This window comes from Haliotis asinina, chromosome 1 (assembly GCF_037392515.1).
Source record: "Haliotis asinina isolate JCU_RB_2024 chromosome 1, JCU_Hal_asi_v2, whole genome shotgun sequence".
NCBI lineage: Eukaryota > Metazoa > Mollusca > Gastropoda > Lepetellida > Haliotidae > Haliotis > Haliotis asinina.
In genome coordinates, this window is record NC_090280.1 from 19,708,001 (window position 1) to 19,733,266 (window position 25,266).

The window sequence follows — 25,266 nt, forward strand, 5'->3', positions numbered from 1 at the left end:
GTGAGTATGGTTTTACGCCGCTTCTAGCAATATTACAGCAATATCCCGGCAAGGAACACCAGAAATGGGCTTCACACATTGTACCCACGTGTGGAATCAAACCCAGGTCTTCGGTGTGACGAGCGAACGCTTTAACCACTAGGCTACCCCGCTGTAACAAACCGACATTTTACGTGAAAACTAAAACACAAATACTATATAGTTAAATAAGGTTTGTGCACTAATTTAAATATTTTTGAGTTACAAAATGACAAACCGAACTGTCTTCAAACTGTAAATTCAAGCTCCCAGTGAAATTTACTGTATAATTAGAACAGTGAAAATGTCTCGCACAGACGCGCTACCCAGCATGCTTCACTATAAACGCCATCATCAACAACTTACGTTCCCAATAACGTCGTAGCCCTCTCGTACTTTCGGGACATCAGAGATCCATTGCAGAATAAATTCGAAGAGTTGTAATCCAAATTTAACATAAAAAACTACAAAGGTTAAGAGGTCGGTGTCGTATTTCTGAAAAACAAACAATATAAACAATTACAAAAGCTTACTGATTTGTGAAAAAACATAGAAAGTGACAATAAATCGTTTTAAATGGTCGCAAACTCTACACTAATGCTTTTCAAGTTTGTCACATGGTTGGTTTCTTTGTTAACGCAGCACTTAGCAATATTCCAGCTGTATGGCGACGTTTCGTAAATAATTGCCTGGACAAGACAATCCAGTGACCAGCAGCGTCTACATGACTGATGACATGTGTCAACCAAGTCAGCGAGCCCGCCCCACCCGATCCCGTTAGTCTCCTCTTACAAAAATCATAGGTTACTGAAGATCAATTCAAACCGACACTAGACAAACACTAGACAAACACTACACAAACATTAGACAGACTCGAAAATGAACACATACTACAGAAAAAAAATAATCTGAAATATATTCATAAAAGGAGATTTCCGTCAATTTGATATTTTCCATAGCCACTAGCCGCATTTTCTAGACTCATGGGCCTTATTGTATATATTAGTTTAGGGTCAGTATGACATAGTCACCCGACATCAAACATTCTGTGTGACAAACATCTGCATGTTACGCACATGCATGAGGATACCATACCGATAAACACCTGTTCATATTTGCACGCGTGTTGAGTGTCCTTGACATCGATAGGGAGATAATGTACTAAGAACAGGGTCAAGTTTTAAACACCTCAAGATTTGTATTACTAACAGGACACAGACGCTGTGAGGATGAAATCGTTATCCTTGTACAGAATAAATATTTCGTGTGCAAATGTCCCAAAATGTAGGTATCGTGATTGTATTTAGGGATATTTCCATTACGAACTGTAGCATCAATCTCAATTAAAAGACTATACCTTAAAAAACCTTGACCTATACGTGTTTGTTGCCTTGTTTACACAGGTAACTCTTTGTTCAGTATGGAAGGTTGGCTTACGTTTGCATCTGAGTTTTAAAAGGGATTACCGACTTACTAGAGGTCATAGAAGGTATGATGTAACGTTACTGTTGTCAGTTAGAGGGCAATATCTACCTACCGACTTGTAACAGCGAGAAGCCGCTGATCTCCCCAACTGGCACCCATGTGAAAATCAAGATGCGGTGGCGTGTTTTAATGTTCGATTCTGGGATCAGCTAAACACTTCGTCCCTGTCCTTCGAATAAAACGCCATACAGTAGTGTTTCGGAAGTATATTGGCAGTTTCGGACATGTTTGTCACGATGTTCGACATTATACTTACTCTGAGCAGACACAACCTTTCAACAAACTTATCTCAGAAAAGAATGGGAACCTCGGCTGGTTGTGGGAGAGTGAGGGAGGGGCAGGGAGGGGGCGGGTGGGTGAGTGAGGGAGGGAGGGAGGGGTGGTTGGGGGAGTGAGTGAGATAGCGAGAGTGAGTGAGTGGGTGAGTGAGTTGAGTTTTACGCCGCATTGTAGTATATTCCAGCAAGGCGACGGCGAGAGACGCCAGAAATGGCCTTCACACATTCACACAAGGGAAATCTTCGGCGTTGTGAGGGAACGCTTTGACCACACTAGGCCACCTGACCGCCCAATAATTTCACGTATCTGGGATCGTACCCTTGACGTTTCGACTGAATTTGTGATGTCGTCGGTACCCGAAGAAAGGTACTGGTCATTGACATGGAAAGGTACTAACCTTTTGTATTATGTAAGTATAAAATGGTATAACAGCAGCTAACACTTCCAGCGTCCAGAAGACGAACAATATACCAGATGTATAGACTCCTTTCACCCGATCTATCTGCATGATAACGATCGTCAGCAGCTGAAAGTAGAACACGAGGATTAATATCGGGAGGCATGTGGAGGATTCTCATGAGAGATACATCTTTTACCCGTGCAAGGGTTGCAAGAATTGGTTTCTTACGCTTATAGCAATATTCCAGCCTTCCGAGGAGCGATAATTCCACAGATGGATTTTGAACGAATGAACTGACATGAAACACAGGTGAAACAGAACGAAAAACTATCGACCATGTGTTATGAGATGTGAATCTGTTTTATATAATAGAACGAAATAGAATCATGTTGAACTCAGTACAGTTCCAACTGGAATTTAATATAAAATCGTTATACTGAGAATGAAAGGAAAGAACAATAATCCTGTTAATCAAATCATTTCAGTAGTCAAACACTATGTCTATTGGTGCAGCATACTTGTTATCGGACCAAAGTTAGAATGAAACTGTCCCTCACTATCAACAGTCAAGATATGTTTACCTACCAACTGGAACTGAGCACATGCGCCTTGTTCTCGATAACTGAGAATATTTCTATCTAAACTCATAATGATATTTATTTTTAAAATGCTTTAGCTACTCTGGCGTTTGACGCCTCATTCGGCAATAGCCCAGCAATAAGACGATGGAACTTAGTCTGAATCATACAAACCAGTGATGGATATTGTAAGCATCCTCCGGTGCAGCCAAGGACAAGACAAGGTAGTCGCCTGGTACAAACACAGGTTCATGGAAACATTTCTACCTGAACTCCTAACTTGGGCAATCAAATACAGCTGAATAAGAAGTAGAAGTATTTGTTCAGAGTATAACACAACTTACGTATGTGATACCCTGAAGCGAGAAGGCAAGGTATTCAGCCTGTGAAACGGTGTTCCCGTCGTTCTGAGTGGCCACCAGATGGAGAATGTTGACGAGTGACAGAATACAGAGTAAGCCGCTGCTAAACTGTAAGAGAGTGAGTGGAAATTGTTTTACGCCGCTTAGTTATGTACCCCAGCAAAATCAGGGCAGGGTACACCAGAAACGGTCTTCACGCATTTTAACGGTATGGGGAATCGAACCATGGTTTCTGGTGTGATGAACGAACACTATACTGTTACGGAAAGCATCAATATCAAGGTGTCCGGAAACACAGCGCCAAACCCATAGTTCTAAAAGTACGGGAACAGTTACACAGAATCTAAAGGTTCACTTTGTAATCGTGGATTTTCTTCAAAAATGCGAATCCAGGAATGATTTGTTTGTTTAAATTGTTCTTTTGTTGTTTTATGCCGCTTTGTTAATTCAACCCATGTGGGGAATCGAACCTGGGTCTTCGGCGTGATGAGTGAACACTTTCACTACTAGTCTTCGCCTCCGCCCAAAGGGAAAGATCACATACGGGTGTAACACCTTTGAACCGTAAAACCAGTTCGCCATCTGCTGCACTGCTACCGCATTGTAAAGCCCATTGTGTGTCCTTTTTTATAAGGCATGATATGATACTGTGCATACTCTTATTATTTCAAGCTCATATCGTTGGATATACTATTTTCAGCAGTGTTTGTATCATATAGACTAACGCTTAGTCCATGAATATATATTATTTTGAAAACACATGTAAAATGCGTATAAACACAGTTAAAATAAAATGGGGCTTTAACATTGCAGGGTGGGCATGGCAGTAGGGAAAATAATGTGGTTCTGGGACTGTGGGACAGGCGGCATTGCAGGAAGGGCTAGGCAGTGGGAAATATATGGTTCCTGGGAATCTGTGCGAGAGATTCCATTACAGGGAGGGCTGGGCAGAAGGGAAAATAATGTGGTTCAGCGATTTGGGACGGACTACATTGCCTACAGGGATAAGCAGTAGGGAAAACAATGTGGTTCAGGGACTGTAGGACAGACCATATTGCTGGGCAGGTTAGGCAGCAGGCAAAATAGTGTGGTTCAGAGACTGTGCGAGAGATTCCATTCCAGGGAGGGCTAGGCAGTAGGGAAAATAAAGTGGTTCAGGACTGAGACAGACGACATTGCCTTCAGGGCTAGGCAGAAGGGAAAATAATGTGGTTCAGGGATTGTGGGACAGAAATACATTGCCTACGGGGCTAGGCGGTAGGGGAAATAATGTGGTTCAGGACTGTGGGACAGACGACTTTGCTTTGACGGCTATGCAGAGGGAAATATATGGTTCCTGGGACTGTGAGACAGACGACATTGCAGGGAAGGCTAGGCAGTAGGGAAAATAATGTGGTTCAGGGACAGTGAGACAGACTATGACCGTTACTACACTTACAGTCTTGACAATGTTGAGAGCCGAGATGGGGAGCCTGGTCTTTGTTGTTTGGGAGAGGATGTAGGGCACATAGAAGGCAGCGGACACCCATAAGAAAAACACCGACACCCAAATTAGCACTGTAAACCGGAAGCATGACGTCAGCTCTGGCCAGGAGTTGTGTAAGAGTTCCGTGTTGTTCTGAAAAATAACAGATATGGTTAGTGTTCCCAATTGATAGCGTTTGCCAACTCAGCATTATTTACCCTGTCTGTTGTCTAACGCCACACTCAGGAGTAGTCCAACTATATGGTGGCGGTCTGTAAATAATAGTGTCTGCACCAGACAGTTCAGTGATCAACAGTATGAGCATGAATCTACGCAAGTAGGATACAAGGACATGTGTCAACCATGTCTACGAGTCTGACCACCCGATCCTGCTAGTCGCCTCTTACAACAAGCATGGGTTACTGAAGACGAACTCAAACCGAAATCTTCACGGGTGACCTTGGTTATAACGAACTACGGTTACAACGAACTAAACTGAGTTGTCCCTTGAGTCCATGACCGGGCTTTACCGTAGATTCGTATTGTATCGTCCGCTACACATCACATCAACACTCAACGTGTTCCTAAACTTACGACAAGTATAGTCGCCTTTTGTGCAAGAATGGGTTGCTGAAGACCTATTCTACCACTGTCCTTTACGGGTCCAGACCAAAGTGAGTGAGTGAGTTTTGTTTTACGCCGCACTCAGCAATATTCCAGTCATATGGAGGCGGTCTGTAAATAATCGAGTCTGGACCAGTGATCAATAGCATGAGCATCGTTCTGCGCAACTGAGAACCGATGACATGTGTCAACCAAGTCAGCGAGCCTCACAACCCGATCCCGTTTTTCGCCTCTTACGACAACCACAGTCGCCTTTTATGGCAAGCGTGGGTTGCTGAAGGCCTATTCTACCCCGGATCTTCACGGGTCTCCAGATCAAAGAGTGGACCAAGGGACACTGACCATAATGTAGGAAGGATGTGTCCACAGGAACGGTAGAGCTAGGCTGGTCGCTTTTCACAACCATGGGTCACTTAAGACCAACTCTAACCCGATTCTGACGGATTGAACCCAGATAAAGGCGAATCCATGTCTATACTATTGCTCACTGAACGAGTTAGATTCTTGTTTATGCAACAGCTTCACGCAATGATGAATTTGTATGTAGTTAAGACATTCCATGGGTTCTCATAATCAGCCGATTAAATATAAATGGATAATAGCTTTGACGTGGAACCTGACAAAAAAAAGACCATAACTGGTACGCGTAAGTAAATATAATTATGATAAGTATTCTGTTTCTCGTGTAGTCATATGTAAAAACCATTAGTAGGATAAAGAAATCCGCCAACTATCATCTCAGTTAACTGGTAGGAGTGAGTGAGTGAGTGAGTGAGTGGAAAGGAAGTTCAAACTTCAGGACATGGTCACTGAAATCAGAGAGAAAACGAAATTTCAGTGAGTTTAGTTTTACTTCGCATTTAACAGGGTTACGAGATCACAGCGGGGGATACCAGAATGGGCTTCTCACACTGAAACCATGATGGAAATAGATCCCGAGTCATCGACGTGACAAGCGAACGCTTTATCCACTTGGCTATCAGTAGTATCTCACCGCCCCAGAAACTCATAGGAAGTTAATTTAATCCGAGGTTGTTTTTTTTTCTGGGTGACCGGGTCACAGCAGGGCTCTTATCGGCCCGAGAGTGTATTGACATTGTTGTCACGACAATCATAGTGAATGGAAAATGAATCATGAAATGAAATTGTGGCGCTGTAAAGGATAAGAGAGTTTAGTAATATTGCTGAGTGCGGCGTAAAACTAAACTCACTCATTTACTCACTTTTCATTCCTTCAAATAACTCGCCAGAAGTGACCATAACATTATTATCATGAACTTTTGTTTGATCGACATCAATGATTGCCAACAACATAAACAAAAAGTATTAACAAAGGTCGTATTTAACATCTGTGATAAAATGGTTAATTTCTCTGAGAAAGTATTGAATTTCTAAAACGAGTAACATTACTTCCAGCTGTGTGAGTGAGTGAGTGTTTTGGGTTTTACGCTGCCTGTAGTAGTATTCCAACAATATCACAGTGAGGGACACCAGACATCATGGGCGTGACACAATGACGTATTGCCATACATCTGTTGCAGTTGTAAAAGAATACCTTTACACAGTGAACACATATACATAACACCATGATGAGCGCATCTATGAGTTTGCATGTTACGGCCTCTTCTGACTCCGGAAAAACCTTGTTTATTTGCAAACATGCGAAAAGTCACGTGATATGCAAATTAGGCTGTTGCATAATCTCTTCGTTCCACAGCATGGGAGGGTGTCACCAGATGGATTCGAAAAGATGCGAGATGCACGCAGGCTTCAAATGTGCTTTTTTGACATTAGATCTCGATTTCACCAATAGGCGGTTACACCATAAATGGTTCAACCATGTGGGAAGCAGAAAGCGGATTTTTGACGTGACGAGCGAAAACTTATAGCTCTAGGCCCTTTAAGTGAAACACAGTAAGTCACAGCATCATAGTACCAGATCGGAGCCGGGTCTTCAGTGGTACAGGTGCACCAAAAAAGGGAAATGACATGATTTTACGCCGCTCTTAGTAATAGTGCAGCATTACCACGTCGGGTGACATAAGAAATGGGCGTCATACCTTGTACCTATCTGGGGAATCAATACTCAGTCACTCCCTGCTTCATTCACCCACTCCTTTGATCACTCTGTTTTTCAATCAACATAGCCGAAATCCTGTGATAACATCTGCGTCCCTATGTGCTTAACACTCAGTATACGGCATATCATGTTTTCATTTATGTTCATATGTCATAGCGCTGCGTCAGTTCTCTCACACTTGCGTTATTTCAAATAAAGAAATATTCACAGCTTGAAAAGGTCGTATTGTGGAATGATTACGCTCATGCATATTCATCAGTTCCATATTTTAGCATCCCTTGCCGTGAACTTCCTGTTTAGAGATGGTGTATTGCTGAGTGCGCGTAAAACAATACACAAACAACACTCCTTAATTGTCCCTCTTCTCAATTTACACCTTGCCTTGAAGTATTCGTTAACTGGCTATATACACACACAAAAAAACACTTCTTAATTGTCTCTCTTCTCAATTTTCATCTTGCCTTAATGAAGTATTCGTTAACTGGCTATATACACTGACAACACTTCTTAATTGTCCCTCTTCTCAATTTTCATCTTGCCTTGATGAAGTATTCGTTAACTGGTTATATACACAGACAACACTTCTTAATTGTCCCTCTTCTCAATTTTCATCTTGCCTTGATGAAGTATTCGCTAACTGGCTATATACACAAACAACACTTCTTAATTGTCCCTCTTCTCAATTTTCATCTCGCCTTGATGAAGTATTCGTTAATTGGCTATATACATCCCCACCCACACCCAACCCCGCTCCCATATTTTCATGACCTCTCCAGTCCGCTAATCTTCTAACACCTCCCTCTCCCACCTTAATGCACACACATGCACGCACACACACGCACACAAACACGCACACAAACACACACACACACACACAGACAGACAGACAGACAGACAGACAGACAGACACACACACACAGAGAGAGAGAGACACACACAGATAGCAGATACGTGCAAAATGACCGCGGACTTGGATTCCCAGTCTATTATATCTATGGTGTGTACATCTAAATGTACTCTGTCTCCAGCTTGCAAACACGGTTCCCGACTTTCAATGACCGTTCAACCTGAAAGCAAGGTCAAGACGGGTTCACTGTGATTTATGGAGTGACCACTCCAGGTATAAATGCATCAGCTTAAACCACTGGGCTATTCCACAGCCCGATCATTTATGTTTGCATAAAGTAGACTTAACCAACTACAACCGTCAAATTAACGGAGAGTCGTAAGGGACGCAATCCGAAAGCAAATCATTTCTACTTCATCCGGAAGGAATAGTCTTGAAGACACGCTTAGTCTAAAGTCAACATTCGTAGCCAAACTCCGTCAAAAATCATTGTTCCGGAAACTACCGGGAATTAATGAGCTAACGTCACCTGTCCTGAGGTCATAGTGTTCAGATTGTTTCATAGTGTGCAAAGGCACGTAATTAGCTAACGCTATTTTGTCTGGAATCCATATTTATGAAAACAGGGATTTTTGTTTCCCTGGCTTCAATTGCAGATGTTTATTTCCTGCAAAAATACAATATAAATACTTATATTATTTGATGCGTTGTGTCATGTTACGCTGCTTCGGCGTGGTCCGGTCAGAAGGTAGCCCATACAAACAACTGACCTCTAAGTCTTGGACAGCAACAGCTGCTCTATAAACCGCCATCGCGGTGTGAGTACACGTACTATGCGGGGTCACACATTTGAATAGTCGTTCAGATTGCTGTTGAACTCGACACTGATAAAGTGCTCCCACTTCGTCTGATATTCCAGTGCTTACCTGCGTGGCTTCAGTCATGGACGTAAAGTCATTCACAATCCTTGAAAAGTGGAAGTTCTAAGGAAACAACTCTTCTTTCAAGGGTCAATTGGTGACTATTATTTATATAATAAAAATATATTATTTAAGGTCATAATTTGTTTCTTGTTTGACGCCGTATTCAGCAATACCCCGGCTATATGGAGTTTGTCTGTAAATAAAGACCCCTATATTACTATCGAGTCTATACCGGACAATCCAGTGAACAGTAGCATGAGCACCAATCTGCAAAACTGGGATACGACATGTGTCCAAGTGAGCGAGCCTGACCATCCAAGTCTGTTAGTCATCTCGTGTGGGTGTAGATTGAGATCAACTAATAATTGTATGGTTTATCATTATCATATTTTTGTATAATAAACATATTTTTATGTGTGTGTGTCTGTCTATACAGGCGGGACTAATGCTGTTTTTTTCACAGCAAACAGACTATATATCAAGAAGACGTCGGTTCTGTGTTCATGATTAGAGAATTCACTCATTCACTAACGTCATGTGCAGCGGTCTGCACATGATTGTTTAGATTCTTTAGCCGGTGAATGTATTCTTATACTTTTGATAAAACAAAACTCATGATAAAGTGAGAAGGAGATCCTGTACCTGGGGAAATCGAGTTGCTTCATTTAATCACTGTAGAAATGGCTAGTCGAGGAATAATACGGTTCGGGGACTGTGAGACAGACTAAGGACTGTTCCACATTTTCAAAATAGTACAACATCAATTGAGCAAGTGTTTCGCTGGACAGAACACGTATATGCGCCTTTGACCCATCATAATGAGGGCTGCTCCACCCCAATGATTTTTCGTTTAAGCGCCACGGGACTTCTGTCCCTCCTCTGTACTCATGGGCCGGGTTCATGCATCAGATACAACACACACTGTATCCATAAGCAGCATCACAAGTTCAAAGTACCCGGGTATTTGATCACTGCACCCCGGGGGCACATGCCAAACTGGTTTCCAAAGAGTCGTAGCTAAACCTTTGAGCACAGGTCCATTTTTGTCACAGCGGGACAGATCAAGTTTGGTTTCAGGACGCCTTCAGCAATATTCCAGCAATGTTACAGTGTACATAAGAAATAAGATGATTCACACATTGTACCCATGTGGGGATTGAACCCGGATCTACAGCGTGGCGGGCAAACGCTTTGTCCATTAGGCTACCACACCAGTCCTACACAAGCGGGACAGATCAAGATTGGAGTAAGGTTTTACGCTGCCTTCAGCAATATTCCAGTAATATCACAGAAGGGGCACAAGAAATGGGGTGCACACACTATACCCTTGTGGGGATCGAACGCGGATCTTCGGTGTGACCCGCATACGCGTTAACTGCTAGGCCAGTATCAGTAGCATCAGCATCAGAGTTTCGAAATGTCGTGCTTCACAGTGCCAGGCACAGGTATCATAATGGCACAGCAGAACAGTGTTTCTACTTTGGATATCGAACCCGGGATTTCGGTGGGAAGGAAGTCCGCAACGAAGGAGGAATCAGATTAACTGCAGTCTACTTGCACCCACCACATAACATAGTGGCGTCGCTATTCTCCCCGTCAATATTACGGAGATGGGAGGAGGAGGTGTGTGTGCGTGTGTGTGTGTGTGGGGGGGGGGGGGGAGGGGTACCTGAAACTAGGCGTCTGTATCATTCTGTGAACCAAGATAACGTTCATTACTTGGTGGATGTCTCTGAATATAAGCATAACAATGTCTACATGTTTTCAAAGATGACCGATAAAGGTGCGATGGGAAAGCCTGGTGGTGCTCCCGTTAAACGCCCAGGACCGACTCCCTGATATCCAACAATGTATTATTCCAACTCTCGTCCAGCTCCGTCTAGGCTAACTGCTCAACCATAAAAAAATATGCACAATCCAGTGTTTCATAACTGAACCCATTTTCTGTCTATCTCTTTGAAAGGCCGGGCGATAATATTACATAACTATATACAATCAGGTTTAAGTTATGTAAGGTACTTGTCAAAGGGTTCGCTCGTCACGTGATCCGGCTTAGATTGCCCGCATGGGTACAACGTGTGAAGCCTGTTTCTCGTATCCCCGGCCGTGAGATGGCTGGCATATCGCCGAAAGCAGGCATATTAGATTTATGGATGTAAATATTTACTTATCTCGACCTACTCTATGGTCTAGTAGATAGGGTGCATTCCCAGTTCTGATTCCATCCCAACCACACCGAAAAATGGTTAACGACGATACTTATTGTTTCGGTGCCCCCGAGATAAAACAAGGACCAATCTGACCAGAGCTGTGTACCGTTCAACTGAGATGTGACATCTCTGTGGGCAAGGATTATAAAACCGGATATCAATCCGGATTAGTGTGACCAGCCACACTTATAATTTGATTCACGTTTCACTAACTCTCTTCTTTCATATCATACGAACACAATAGGAAAAAATAATAATAATACAGATCCCTTGATTACATCAATCTGGTGCTATTTAATCATCAAATATGGCGGGAGGTGGGGTATAGTCTAATGGTTAAAGCGTTCGCTGGTCATTCCATTAAACATATTTCATAAAATATGGGGTGAGTGAAGGATAATCACGGCTGCGATCCCATAGATGTCCCGTTATGTCAACTGTAATGGAAAGAAAATATGACAACAATGGCCTGCATCACCGACAAAGATCCACCGGGCGGAGGGGTGGCAAAGTGGCTAAACGTGCGTTTGTCATCCCAAAGACCCGTGTTCGACTGCCCCACAGGGGTAAAGACACACATGCCAAATCACTAACAGGTGACGCATCAAATTACTAAACCATGTCAGTTACGTAAATATCAAATCCGAGCACGCCAAACACACACACTCCAAACACACACACTTAAACACATGCTACATTAGCTATACAATTGTACATATTCAATGTAATCATTGTATTGTAGTATTTGTCAGCAAAGCATGGCGAATATTATTTTTTCAACTGACTCACCCAGAAAGTTCCTCCACAAAAATCTTCGAAACTGTTAGCCATTATGACGTCTCCTTAATCCTGTTTATCCAAAAAAATAACGTACAATGCACAATTTCTGTCATCAACAGCTGTTTTTGTCAACTCTCGGTTAAGTGCTCAGCCATCTGAAGACGAGACAGCTATATCATGTCCCCTTTCCTTGAACGGCACTTGAACCCAAAGGTGAAAAGCCACGTGACCCAGAGGTTTTCGCACTAGCAGCACGTGGAGTACGTTTTACTCCACGGAAAGTACTACTACACCCAGAGCTCCTCACATGCCGCTACACGCACAGTGTCCTGTGTGGAGTTTATATAACAATACATGTATTTGCCTGGTTTTGAATAGTTCCCGTTGCTGTGAGTAGTTCCATGGACCTGTTTAACAGGTCGGTGAAAGCTGTTTGAGACCTGCCTGCTGTTACCCTGTCAAAAGTGAAGCAGAAAGAGAGATAAGTCAGGTTTCCATAAAATAGTCACATTAATACAACAAGCGATAAGCGATGACTTGTCTAACGTGTATCAAATCACGACGAATTGTAAGCACGCACTCCGTGGCTGAACATTAATGAATTGTTTTCCATGCTGATTGAAATAAAAATAAAATATCACCGCTCTCCGCCTAATTCAACCCCCATCTCGCCCCACCCAGAAGAGGCCGCATTCGTCCTTCGACGTCCGTTTCACATCTCTTGTTATTTTCATTTTAGTTTGTACATTGCCTTAAGGCTAAAGCATAGTCTCTGAATATATAATTTTGATAGCAAGGAGTAAACCCATTTAAGTTGAAAAGAAGCTCCGTTGGGATGGGAGACTCAGAACCTTAGGAAATCTAGACTTGTTTCGTTTATGGCATTTTCGCATTGAAGGGAGGGCAAGGCAGTAGGGAAAATAATGTGGTTCAGTGACTGTGAGACAGACTGCGTTGCTGTTTGTGCACTTGTATGTTACCTTGCACACTGTCGGTGTGTTATATCTGGTGAATGTACATGTGTGTATCGTGTGTATGTGTAATACTTGTAATTTAACACTGCCGTTTCAGCAGTGTGTTTTGTGGATACATATGTTTGTTAAGTGGCCTATAAGATTTGAATAAACTTTAACAGTTACTATCATTTTTTAAATGCCAACCCGTGAAGATCCCGGGGTAGAATAGGCCTTCAGCAACCCATGCTTGTCGTAAGAGGCGACTAACGGGATCGGGTGGTCAGACTAGCTGACTTGGTTGACACATGTCATCGGTTCCCAATTGCACAGATCGATGTTCATGTTGTTGATCACTGGATTGTCTGGTCCAGACTCGATTATTTACAGACCGTCGCCATATAGCTGGAATATTGCTAAGTGCGACGTAAAACTAAACTCACTCACTCACTCACTCACTTTTAAATGCCATTTTCACTAAAACATTACTGCATTTTGTGCCCCGACTGGGGCTTAGATGTGAGTGAGTGAATGTCGTTTTACTCCACTTTGGGATATTTTCCAGTATTATCACGGCGGGGACACCAGAAATGGACTTCATATATTGTACCCATGTTTGGATTCAAACCCGGTCAAGGGCGTGACGAGCGCACTCTTGGATCACTTGACTACACCACCGCCCCGGGGGCCTTCGTCAGTGATGCAGACCTTTGTTGTCACATATTGTTTTCACTACAACTGAAGTAACGGGACATACATGGGATCGCAGCCGTCCATACACTTGACTCACACCATGTGTTTTATAGCGTTTTTAATAAATTGTATTTTAATATTTCATGAATACAATCGGATGCAGCATCTGTTTAATCAGAGTAATTCAGTCATGGCTGCTGTGATTGAAACTCAGTGTCGCGATTGTTTGTTGGTTAACATCGTCATATGACAATATTTTTATCAAAGCACATCTAACAAAGCGTCAGCGCAATTGCAAGTCCCTTAGCAAAGTACACCCTGGTCACAAGACCAGCTGCCACGTGTTTTATGGCTGAAAAACAGTGACGATAAATTACGTAATTTTAGAACAGAGCAGTTCATTTTCAGAAAGGTTTTATTTTTTGTTTGTTGCTTAACACCGCACTATTCTAACTATCTGCCGGCGGTCTGTAAGTAATCGAGTCTGGACCAGACAAACGAGTGATCAACAGCACAGGCATCTATCATTGAAATTTGAATAATTAGCCTAGTCAGTGAACCTAACAACCCGAACGTTTTAGACCCCTCTTTCGACAAGGATAGGCTGGTGAAGCCCAATTCCAACCCGATCTTCACACATCGTGTCCTACTGAATCTCCTTTGAGGAAACGTTTAGTAGTGTTCTCTTCCCAGCAGACTCATCTTTAAACACCGGTTAAATGGAGTATTGTCTTTTTTTAAATTTAAATCAAACTCACATTGTTGAAGCATGTAATAACATATTCTTTTCTCTTTTATAATCTAGTTCAGAGAGTTAAAGAAGTTTAAAGGAACATGTCATCGTAATACATTTCCATAATGACATATAAATTTCCTTTTAAAAATGAGATAAGAAAACACTTCCCGTCGTTGAAATGAACAATGCCGTTTACGTTTAACATTTGTGTCTTTGTACCTTAAGTCCTGACATCCAACGAAATGTCCATTTACCGTATTTGCCGTATTTACCGTATTTGCGAAATCACCGTGTTTACCGAAATTACGATAGGAATTCACCAAAGAAAACGGCTAGGCCGTCTAAAAGTCACACGCGCACATTACGGTCTGTGTGATACGTGTCTATATTCATTATTCAAATCAATTTTAAAAATTGTCACAAAACGTGAACGCAGCTAGCGAAATAGGCACGACATACCCTAAAGTCATGTAATTGTCGTTATGATGTATCTCCGTGCTATTTGAATTGCTCATTTCCTGTGCTAACTCAGGATCTTCATCACACCTGAAATTAAATTTAGTTTTTGTCATATTATGTTCAAGGCAGCCAGTTTGATATTAGTTAAGGAAATTGCATAAGCTGATGCACAGATAGTAGCCTGACGGCGAGCCTTCATCGCCAACGTCGACGATGGTGAAGCGAAGATGGAAGTTTAAGAGAAGTTCAAAAATAAATACTGAGTCAAATAAGAAACTTCACAAAATGTAATTTGTAAAAATAATGACATTTTTTTTCTCTGATGATACGTCCATGTATCCGAAATGGGACCCCTATCTTTCGACTCTAGAAAAACGTTAGCAAATTCCACTGAAACACATCCATTCGTCGTGCAAATGACGTTAGTGCCAAATCAGGTTTTGCACGTGCAGTCGATCACGTAATCTTCGCATCGAAGTTTTTATCATTTGCACGTGTTTGCATTGGCCTCAAGAACTGAAAAAACACACTCTTAAACCACAGTCCTAATGGTACTTTAAATGCCACGATTGTCAAATGTGCAATGTGAACGTGCCGTTGGCATGTTGCAAGTGGGAAGATCAGTTACTGACGTCGCAAGAGCACATGGGATGCAGCCGTCGTACTGTGTATGACTTGCGAGGTCGTCTACAACAAACTGGCACCACTTCTGATCGCCCAAGGTCGGATCGTCCACATGTGACGTCACAAGCAGAAGACCGTCAAATCGTCTTACGTCAGCTACGTGACAGATTTCTGCTGGCTACACAAACCAGGGCTGAGATTTTAGAGGTCGACTGTCCTCACAGACCATTCGAAATCAGTTGCGGGCGCCATTCTCGACGTCCATATTATGACTTGTATACCCATGTTTTGGAACGGCGGTGTAGCCTAATGGAACTGATTGTGGCACTGTCAGTGTATCGAGTACACCACACAGATCTCAGCAATGAAATAATAACACTTTAACCATCTTAATATCTCCTGTTCTTTCATAGTGCCCTGAAGAAAGAATGTGAAGTTTCTTTTTTGACTCAGTATAGTTTACGCTGCAGCGAAACTGAAAATCAGGTTTTATCAGTAAAGAACTGGTTTTTGATATAATTGTTCGCAGATTGGCTATTGTTAAATGCGGGGGCCTCTGAGCCGTAACGGTTGTCAAAAGTGCTATTCCAAACTTACAATGACACTGTCCATTGTCAAGCCGGTCAAAGGATTTAATCCAGACAAGGACTATTCATGGCGATGTCCAATATGGAGCGTAAACTTGTAGAAATTTAGTGATGCACACAAGCTCTAAATCGCTGTTCAGTGGTGCGGATATGTAGCGCGTAGATAAGAATCTCATAAACAAAAGTACAAATTAAATGTTGTTGGTACTGTAAGAAAATTGAGAACACTTCAAACTACGCCACGGGGGTTTCATTATTGGGATATGGATGCTGGCATGATGGTGAAGAACCGGTTTATGGATTTACAACTTCTCATGGGCAACAGACGCGGAGTTTGGTGTAGAGGCCCACACCTACGATAGTCCGTTTGAGACAAAATGATATCGCCTGAAATCTAACACACATAAAAATAACATAAAAGACATAAAAGAATCAATCCAAAGTGTAGTACAATAAAAACAAGAGAACACCTCTAGAAGAAAAACTGCATGATTGTTGTCACAAAAATCGAACAAAAATTGTTTAAGAAGCCGTCTTTATCTATTTGTTCGTTTTCCACGTTTGTAATGAGGACGCAATGGCAACAAAAAAAAAAAAAAAACAGTGCGAGAAGCAAGATGCACATGCATTAGTCAGAGACGTGATTACGGCCGATTAACAGAATGAGTGCGTGAGTTGGGTTTTACGCCACATTCAGCAATATTCCAGCTATATGGCGGCGGTCTGTTATTAATGGAGTCTGGACCAGGCAATCCAGTGATCAACAACATGAGCATCGATCAGCGCATTGGGGAACCGATGACATGTGTCAACCAAGTCAGCGAGCCTGACCACCCGATCCTGTTAGTCGCCTCTTACGACAAGCATAGTCGCCTTTTATGGCAAGCGTGGGTTGCTGAAGGTCTATTCTACCCCGGGACTCTTCACGTGTCCAAATTAAAAGAAAGAAAATGAAATTTGCTCCCGACCTTAAGTCTATAATTTACAAAGTCTGTGATTTCTTCAAAGATGAAAATAACAAGGATAGACCGTAGAGCGAAGGATATAATTACTAAGTACATACAGCACACTGCCTGTGCAATCAGGATTTCATCTCGCCAGCTCACAATTGTTGAGGACCCTTTAACGCACGTGCGTCTGCATGAAATTTAGCTATGTATTTGCTTCAGGTGACAGTAGGCTGAAACGGTTACCCGGGTACTCGAGTGAAGGGCGGATGGGACCACCACCCCAGTAGTACTCGAGTACTCATGTCGGCCCCAACATGGCACATGGATCACGCTTCAAAGTTTGAGTTGTATTTAAACTTGTATCATTTATTCATACGAATAGATCAATTTAATAACTAATCAGTGATATAATATATCACGTCATTGTACATGGTGTTGATTACGCAAGGATGTTTACTACACTGTTTATTTCTTTTCCCATGCACTTCAAATATAACGCACGCATAACATCACACTTGTGTTGTCAGATGGGATCATTAGTTTTTTTTTAAAAGAACATACCTCGAAACACACTCGATCGATAAGCGATTTAGGATCATTTCCTTCACAGTCTCGAGGACGAGTACATGAGTACTCAAAAGTAGATGAAGACATGTACTTCAGTACTTTCAATTATTACATTTTCAAACCAAGGTGACAAAGTCGTGTTTCCTCCCAGATCTATAGGATTCTGTCCTGGATCTTTTATCATGGGGTATTATCTGAAGCAGGTTCTGGCCCATTACCAATTTGGTGCTACGCACGGGTCATTGAGCAGTTTTGACGTATCGATTAACCCGAATGCCCTAGTTTTATTACATGCAAGAAACGCAATGGAAAAGGACAACACAGGGATGCCAGTGAGTGGAACAATAACGCAGCCAAGCTGTAAACCGAATTATACAATAGCGAGATCGAAAGACAGCTACAGGGACGAGTGTCTCAAAACGTATAGCTCAATTTTCGAGGAATTAATTAACCTCGCAAACACGCTATTTCGCAGTTTAGGAAATTTTAGTGTTTATCGGGTACAATTTGAAAGACAGCGTCGAGGACTATCATAAAATAGGGGAATTTGAGCCTTATACATCTTGCAGATTTGAAACATGCCTTATACAAACCGTTTCACAAATTGATTGTAGAGCTAATGTGATCGTGACTCCCATACTTTAACGTAGAATTACGTTAAGTGCTATCACCGTTTTGTGTTAAACGGGCTCTTGGTGTGAACATTCCATACAACCAGATTCGCCTCACTCTGCTAATTGTACCATTGTGTTATGTTCACGCATTTATAAATGAATATCTTGTTCATCACATTTGACGATTAGATTTGACTGTAATTACAAACGATATTAAAATATTACAAAGCAAAACACAGCCACTGAAACCTGTCCAGATATACAACTGTTAGACCCGGATCACATACATGCACATCACCGTACAACAAACATCTTTTTTGTCTCACTTTCAGTATATTTTCATCAAACGAACTGTTAAATATTTTATGGAACACGGCTCCTAACGTACGTTGATAAAATACACTAAAAAGGAGCCCGAAGACTGTCTGCATTTTCAGACACAGAATGGCTTGACACAGTGTTAATCTGGACTTGTATCGGCTGTATTGGGCATATCTGTGTCCGGGTCTCTGTTAGACTAATGCTTATACTCGCATGTCCATAAGTTTCAAAGTAACAGACCCATTTAAATTGAAAAGGAACCCCAGTCGAATGGGAGATTCAGAGCTTGATGAAATCTAGACTTGCTTCATTGAAGGCTTTGACTGGCTTTGAGGGTTGAGTTGCAGGGAAATAATGTGTTTCAGGGATTGTGGCAGACTAACTTGCAGTTAGGGTTGAACAGCAGAGAAAATACGGTGGTTCAGAGACTGTGAGACAGATCATACTGCTTAGATAGCTATATTAACGAAACAAGTGTGGCTGAACCGTTCAGAGACTGTGACGTACTACATTGCAGGGAGGGTTAGGCAGTCGGGAAAATGTGGTTCAGGGACTGTCAGACCGACTACATTGCTTTGAGGGCTAGGTAGTAGGGAAAATAAAGTGGTTCAGGGACTGTGTTACAGACTACATTGCAGGGAGGGTAAGGCAGCAGGGAAAATAATGTGGTTCGGGGACTGTGTGACAAACTACATATTCAACCAAACTCAGTGTAGGGGGTTCTCTTTATTTTGGCCGCCATTGTTGGTATCAAAACCGCCAGATACATTAAGATCTATGTTCATAGTTCGCGTTTCCTAATCACATATACACTAGCCGCGCGATACATCGGTAATAATAGTTTCAATTAGCAGTCGGAAAGTATTATCTGTTCCGCCTCACAGAGCACTTGGGTATCTATGCATTATGATAAAGAACGAATGCGGACGCTGCATTTAACCAGAGACTATACAATGCGATTTTTATGGTTTCTGATTTAACGACTGAATGATGCAGCCATTTACAAAGCTTTTTCTTGCGATACAAAAACTACACACACATCTAACGCTGCCATAGTGACTGGGCCACAGTCTCTCCAGAAACCAGAAATTAGACGAAGCAAAGCAATACTGTGCATCTTTACCCACGAAGATACGCGTTAGAACTGATATTCAGCAAAACCATGCTTATCATAAAAGTCGATTAACAGGATCGGGTGGTCAGGTTCGCTGACTTACTTGACACATGTCGTATCCCAGTTGCGTAGATCGATGGCCATGGTGTTAATCCCTGAATTATCTGGACATGATTTTTATAATAAAGCTAAAATTGTTATACAACAAACAAATAAACATGTACATGTATATCTTCTGATATAATAACTTACTTAAATTCCTCGAATTAAGACCACAGCCGGGTTGATCTTAGATAGATGCATTTAAATAAACTTCAACAAACACAGAAACATGACACTGTCAAATATAGATATGTGAACTGAAACATTTGTGTCCTCACGTACATGTCTCGAGATTCCATGGAGCGAGTGGTGGTGTGTGGTCTTGTGTAAGGTCACTCGCGGTTTGTTGGACTACAGTCCACAAGCACCGTCTGATCTCACCTTATGTTTGTTCAAAACTGCCTCTGTTCACCCAGCAGACACTGGGTACACTGGTGGGATAAGTAATGTAATATACAGCGCCCCATAGGCAGCTTGGGGTATCTGGAGTAATAATTGCGCACTGAACATGTTGTCGGTGTGGATTTATTGCAATATAAATAGACCAATTTTTTTTTTAATTTCTTAGAGTTATTAATTAAATTATTTATAACATGAAGCTGCGTCGAACAGAAGTACTTTACAGTTTGATTTCGGCACGCCAGTATAATGTCTGAGTAAAGCCCGACGTAATGCAGGCATCAGGTGGTTGCCATTAGTTATGAACCCATTAGCAAGGAGATGGCATGGACAAATCTAAAAACAATCTGAGCGAACCCATGATCGGATTCTGGCGTGGCCAGGAAACGTAACTATACACAACGAAAAATTGGAAAATTGAGTCACGAGTGTTCTGCGACTCATTGTAATATTCCGTGAGACAAGGAAGATGAATGTAGTCTTTTTCAATAGTATCATGTATAAGTTTATAAGGTATAAACGTCACCGTATTTTGGTAACATGGAGTACATGTAACACACATAAGCTAGCATGCGAGTCTTCCTGCCAATGTGTGTATGGATGTACCTGCACCCAATCCTATATGTTTTGGGGTCATTACTCTGTCACTGATAATGCCCTTTCAGGAACGTGCTATGCGAGACTTATCAAGACACTCATAAAGTATTATTCATTGTTTTGTACGACGGCATGTCAGCGTACGGGTTACGTGTTAACTGCTCTCTCCTAGTGTTCTCAGATGTAGTGTTACTGGAATATTGGTGACAAGCCTTTATAATGGGATCACCTATAAATGACAACCCACAGTCACCCGCTGCTTGCCGGGGGACATCGTTCCGAATACTGACATATCAGCATAAGGCGGAACTGATTGTTCTTGTTAACTATAGGGGTGGTAGGAGATTGATTGGAGAAGATGTGTCGGAGTATATGGATGGGGTTTGTGTAGATTGGTTTGCAGAAGATGGGGTTGAAGGATACTGGGTCGGGGAATATAGGAGGTAAGAGGAAATGGAGTTTGAGGAATTTGGGTCAGAGGAGATTGGTTTGGGGAAAATGTGGCTGTGAGATTGGGTTCGGGACTGTGGGGTCAGAGGCGAGTGGGTTGGAGAAGAGGGAGTCAGAGGAGATGGGGTTGGCGAAAATGGGGTCAAGGATATCGGGTTGATAAAGATGGGGTCAGAGGCTATTGGGTTGGAAAAGATAGGGTGAGAAGAGACAAGGCTCGAGAAGATGGTTTGTGCTTGTGTTCAAAGGATCGCGAAAAATAGACGCTAATAATGTAAACATCGGTTATAACGAACACACTTCTGAGGAACTGACGGAGAATTCCCGACGTGCTTTTTCGTATATTTAGTCCAATGTGTTCAACTACGTTTGTAAAGACCTAAGTCTAATGGCAACGCTCTACGGAATCGAACTCGGACGGAATATAAGATTGTTGATCTCAACTGCAGATGCCGTTTCTAAGAGCGTGTAAGTATTTTTATCACGACGGCAGAGGTGTTACGATCCCCAGCTCTACTTGTTGCTGTCTAATACTCTTTTCCATCTCTGTTGGGAAATATAAATTACAGGGATTTCAAAACAGAAATAATAAGAGATAACTAAAACAGGGCTGCAGAGCCTTGAGACTGACTGTTTCGCTGTTTGGCTTGTAAAACCAGACCAATCTGACACCTTCTTACCTAGACGAGTATCTGCAAACCATGCAGGTCGTATGAGGCGGCCAAATAGATCAAATACACTATATGCATTGGCCGAATATATGTCAAAGTATCCGACGGTGTGGATTATCGTTAACATCAGTCACCAGATTGTCTGGTCAAGACACGTTTACGTACAAGTCGCTACTTACATTGCTGTGTGCGGTGCAAAACAAACACGCACGCATGCTTGAACGCACGCATGCACACAGTGTAATCTCCTGCAGGCGATGAACCTCCGACTCATTATTTTACATTAAAAAAATATTAATGAAGGAAATGCATACTGGCATATTCTGTCCACTTGTCCTCATCAAATGAAATGATAGCAAACAAAAAGCGACATGTCCCATAACCAAATTAATAGAAAATCCTCGTGAAAAACCGCGATGCGGAATTTTTCATAAACATGTCCTTTCCTGTCTGATAAATATGAGAATACGATTTATTAACATAAATTCATCAACATGAATTTGATAACTGATATCTACAGTTGAAAGGATGGCATCCCAATTTGATTGTTCGGATAATCTTGTAATTTCCTGAAATCAATAGATCGCTAATTGCTTCAGTGATGTCAGTATGCCATGTTACAATATCAGATTTATGAAAGTATGGTTAAAATAACAGGTGCGATTAATTTCACGATAGCATGAAATAGGAAATTTCATTCCTTTAGTATATGCTATTAGTAACACATCAGTGATGTCATTACGTGCTGTACCCGTAAAAATTCCGGGTTAGAATTCTTCAATAACACATGATCATCCTAAGAGGCAACTAACAGGGATCGGGTGGTTGACACGTCATCGTATCCTAGCTGCGCAGTTTGAACCTCACGCTGGTAATCACTAGACTGTCTGGTCAAGACTCGATTATTTACAGACCGCCGCAATACAGTTGGAATATTGCTGAATGCGGCGGAAATCTTTACTCACGCACTCATTACATATTGCTGAAATGTTGCTGAAATCAGACATCAGACTAACCACACTCACCCACTCACTGCATGAATACTAGGATGACACAATAAGAATACATGCTATCAGTTATGTATTATGTATGTTACAACGACGTGCCATAACAGCACATCCGTGTTCTCTTCTCCGTATAATTCTTCACTCTTCTCTCCGTATAATTCACTTAGTGTTAGCGTCTTAGCGACTACGCTATTTGGTACTCTTGAGTATCACTAGAATGTGACATTCCATTGACAAGCCGGCCCGAATGCCACACTTTGCAATACAACTTGACCCAGAAGGTGACCTTTGTATCACCTGGAAGAGTGTGACCTGTATAGATGTGTACTCTTCAAAACAAGTAGCTAGGGGAACCGGAACATTCAATTTGGATAGGAAGTATAAGCGTCAAGATGTCAGAGACAGACATCTTATGAATACACCGCTACGTTTCTCTATCACGCTGGATGCATGTGCACAGCACAGTAGCCTCATACACGTGCATGCGTTGTCAGTCTTGATTTTGACAGTTTACTAGAAGGTCAAGAAATACCTGTTTACCATTAATTTTGACAATTAATCTTTCATAACACAGTTGTTAGTTTTTGTTTCTAGATGGTTATTCTGTTTGAAAATACAAATCGTACTCCTGCAAATTTCACCTCAAACAGCGAAACCAGAACGGGGCGCAGGGGTGCGGATCCCTCATCCCACCTTTGTCCTGAACGTTGATCTAATGACCCGTGAAAACGGGTGAAAATGAAGTGTTTCCTTTCCCTCCCTCCCTCCCTCCCTTCACTCCCTCCCTCCCTTCAATCCCCCCCCCCCCCTCCCTTCAATCCCTCCCCACGGGAGCTGAGTATCGAAGTTCACGAGTCAAGAGTATAAACGCGAGCTGCTTGGTATTTACAAATGGCGTACATGTTGTAGAACTCCTTGCTCTCAATGATTTAGCGTCCTGCATGACATGGTTTTGTTGACCTTACTACTGGCTTTGTTTATGTGGTCACGCTGGTTGTGCATGTGACTTCTGAAAGCTGAATGGAAGATTTACGACCTCTTGAACAGTTTTATTCATGGCTATGTATAAAATATTTACAAGCTCCATGCTAACATTGTGCTTGTTCGCGACGCTCGGCTCGATAAGCATGATTGTTTTTAACAGCAATGTGACGTCAGATCAAACGAGAGCATATTACACGTACTTGCTTGGCGATTAATAACATTTTCAATTTAGTGGTAGGGCAAGTGAGTGAGTGAGTGAGTGAGTAATAGTCTGTCTCACAGTCCCTAAACCACATTAATTAGCCCGCCCTGCAATGCTAAAGCCTTAACTGAATCAAGTTTAGATTTCCCCAGAATCTCCTAACTGACCAGCGCTCCTTTTCAAAATATTTGGGTTAGTTAGAATCGAAATTCCATATATTCAAAGACCAATCGCACGTTAAAGTGGATGAGTTGAGCGAGTGAGTGAGTGAGTGAGTGAGTGAGTGAGTGAGCGCAGGCGTCAGGCATTTCATTTTAAAGTGAATTAGAAAACCAAGCAACATTAGGTCACAATATTCTCGACGTTGGTAAGCAAATGACGAAGCATACGACTTCATTGATAACATCTTCTCACATCGTTTTCTCATGCTCAAAGTGCAAAAAAAGTGCAAGATCTTGCTATCCATAAGGTTGTAGGCCACATTGTGCATTGAGCCCTACCCGAGATTTCTAAAGTGGGGACATTCCAAAGCTGTACATCTCTTACCTCCTGAAACAGTATCATGTAATATTCTGTCGTTATGTGAAACACCAGCCCACGCCCAGATGCAACATGAAAGGGGATAGATAACAGGCTGCACAACAGATCTAGGAGCTTTATCCAGTCTTGCGTAAACAAGTGATAACTTGGACTCAGATAAACCGACCTCTTTCATGCCTGCCGCCAACAAGCCTGAGTGAAGGTTCTTAAGCTGAACATACAGACAGGTGGTATGTTTATCTTCACTGTATGTGCCCGGATGAGATTGTTTTTAAACAAAATGGGGGAATGGTACTTGTAATCTCCAAACAAGTGAGTGAGTTTAGTTTTACGCCAGCAATATTCTAGCCATATGGTGGCGGTCTGTAAATATTCGAGTCTGGGCCAGACAGTCCAGTGATCAACACGATGAGCATCGATCTGCGCACTTGGGAACCAATGACATGTGTCTACCAAGTCAGTGAGTCTGACCACCTGATCCCGTTAGTCTCCTCTTACTTCAAGCATGGATTGCTGAAGACCAATAAATTATTGTAACCTTGATCTTCAGGTTTGTAAGTAAACAAGTATATTTGTGAGTCGATAAAAGGCGCGTCTAAGAAATATGCCTATAAAATAGTTTCAGTTTGATTCTATTGTTTATGA

At 42.0% G+C, this 25,266-nt stretch overlaps 1 protein-coding gene across 2 annotated transcripts in view; it reads right to left on the reverse strand.

Annotated features, from left to right (window-relative positions):
- Positions 1 to 25,266, reverse strand: part of LOC137288191 (multidrug resistance-associated protein 1-like) — a 58,466-nt gene that overhangs the window by 25,660 nt on the left and 7,540 nt on the right. The window contains exons 2-6 of one of the 2 annotated variants that reach the window (XM_067820630.1): positions 12,061 to 12,506; positions 4,561 to 4,740; positions 3,105 to 3,230; positions 2,180 to 2,308; positions 385 to 513 (exon numbers count right to left, since the gene is read on the reverse strand). In XM_067820630.1, coding sequence (XP_067676731.1) covers positions 385 to 513; positions 2,180 to 2,308; positions 3,105 to 3,230; positions 4,561 to 4,740; positions 12,061 to 12,102 — 606 coding nt within the window. In that variant the 5' untranslated portion in view covers positions 12,103 to 12,506. The remainder of the gene's footprint in view (positions 1 to 384; positions 514 to 2,179; positions 2,309 to 3,104; positions 3,231 to 4,560; positions 4,741 to 12,060; positions 12,507 to 25,266) is intronic. The other variant, XM_067820639.1, reaches the window with a different exon arrangement.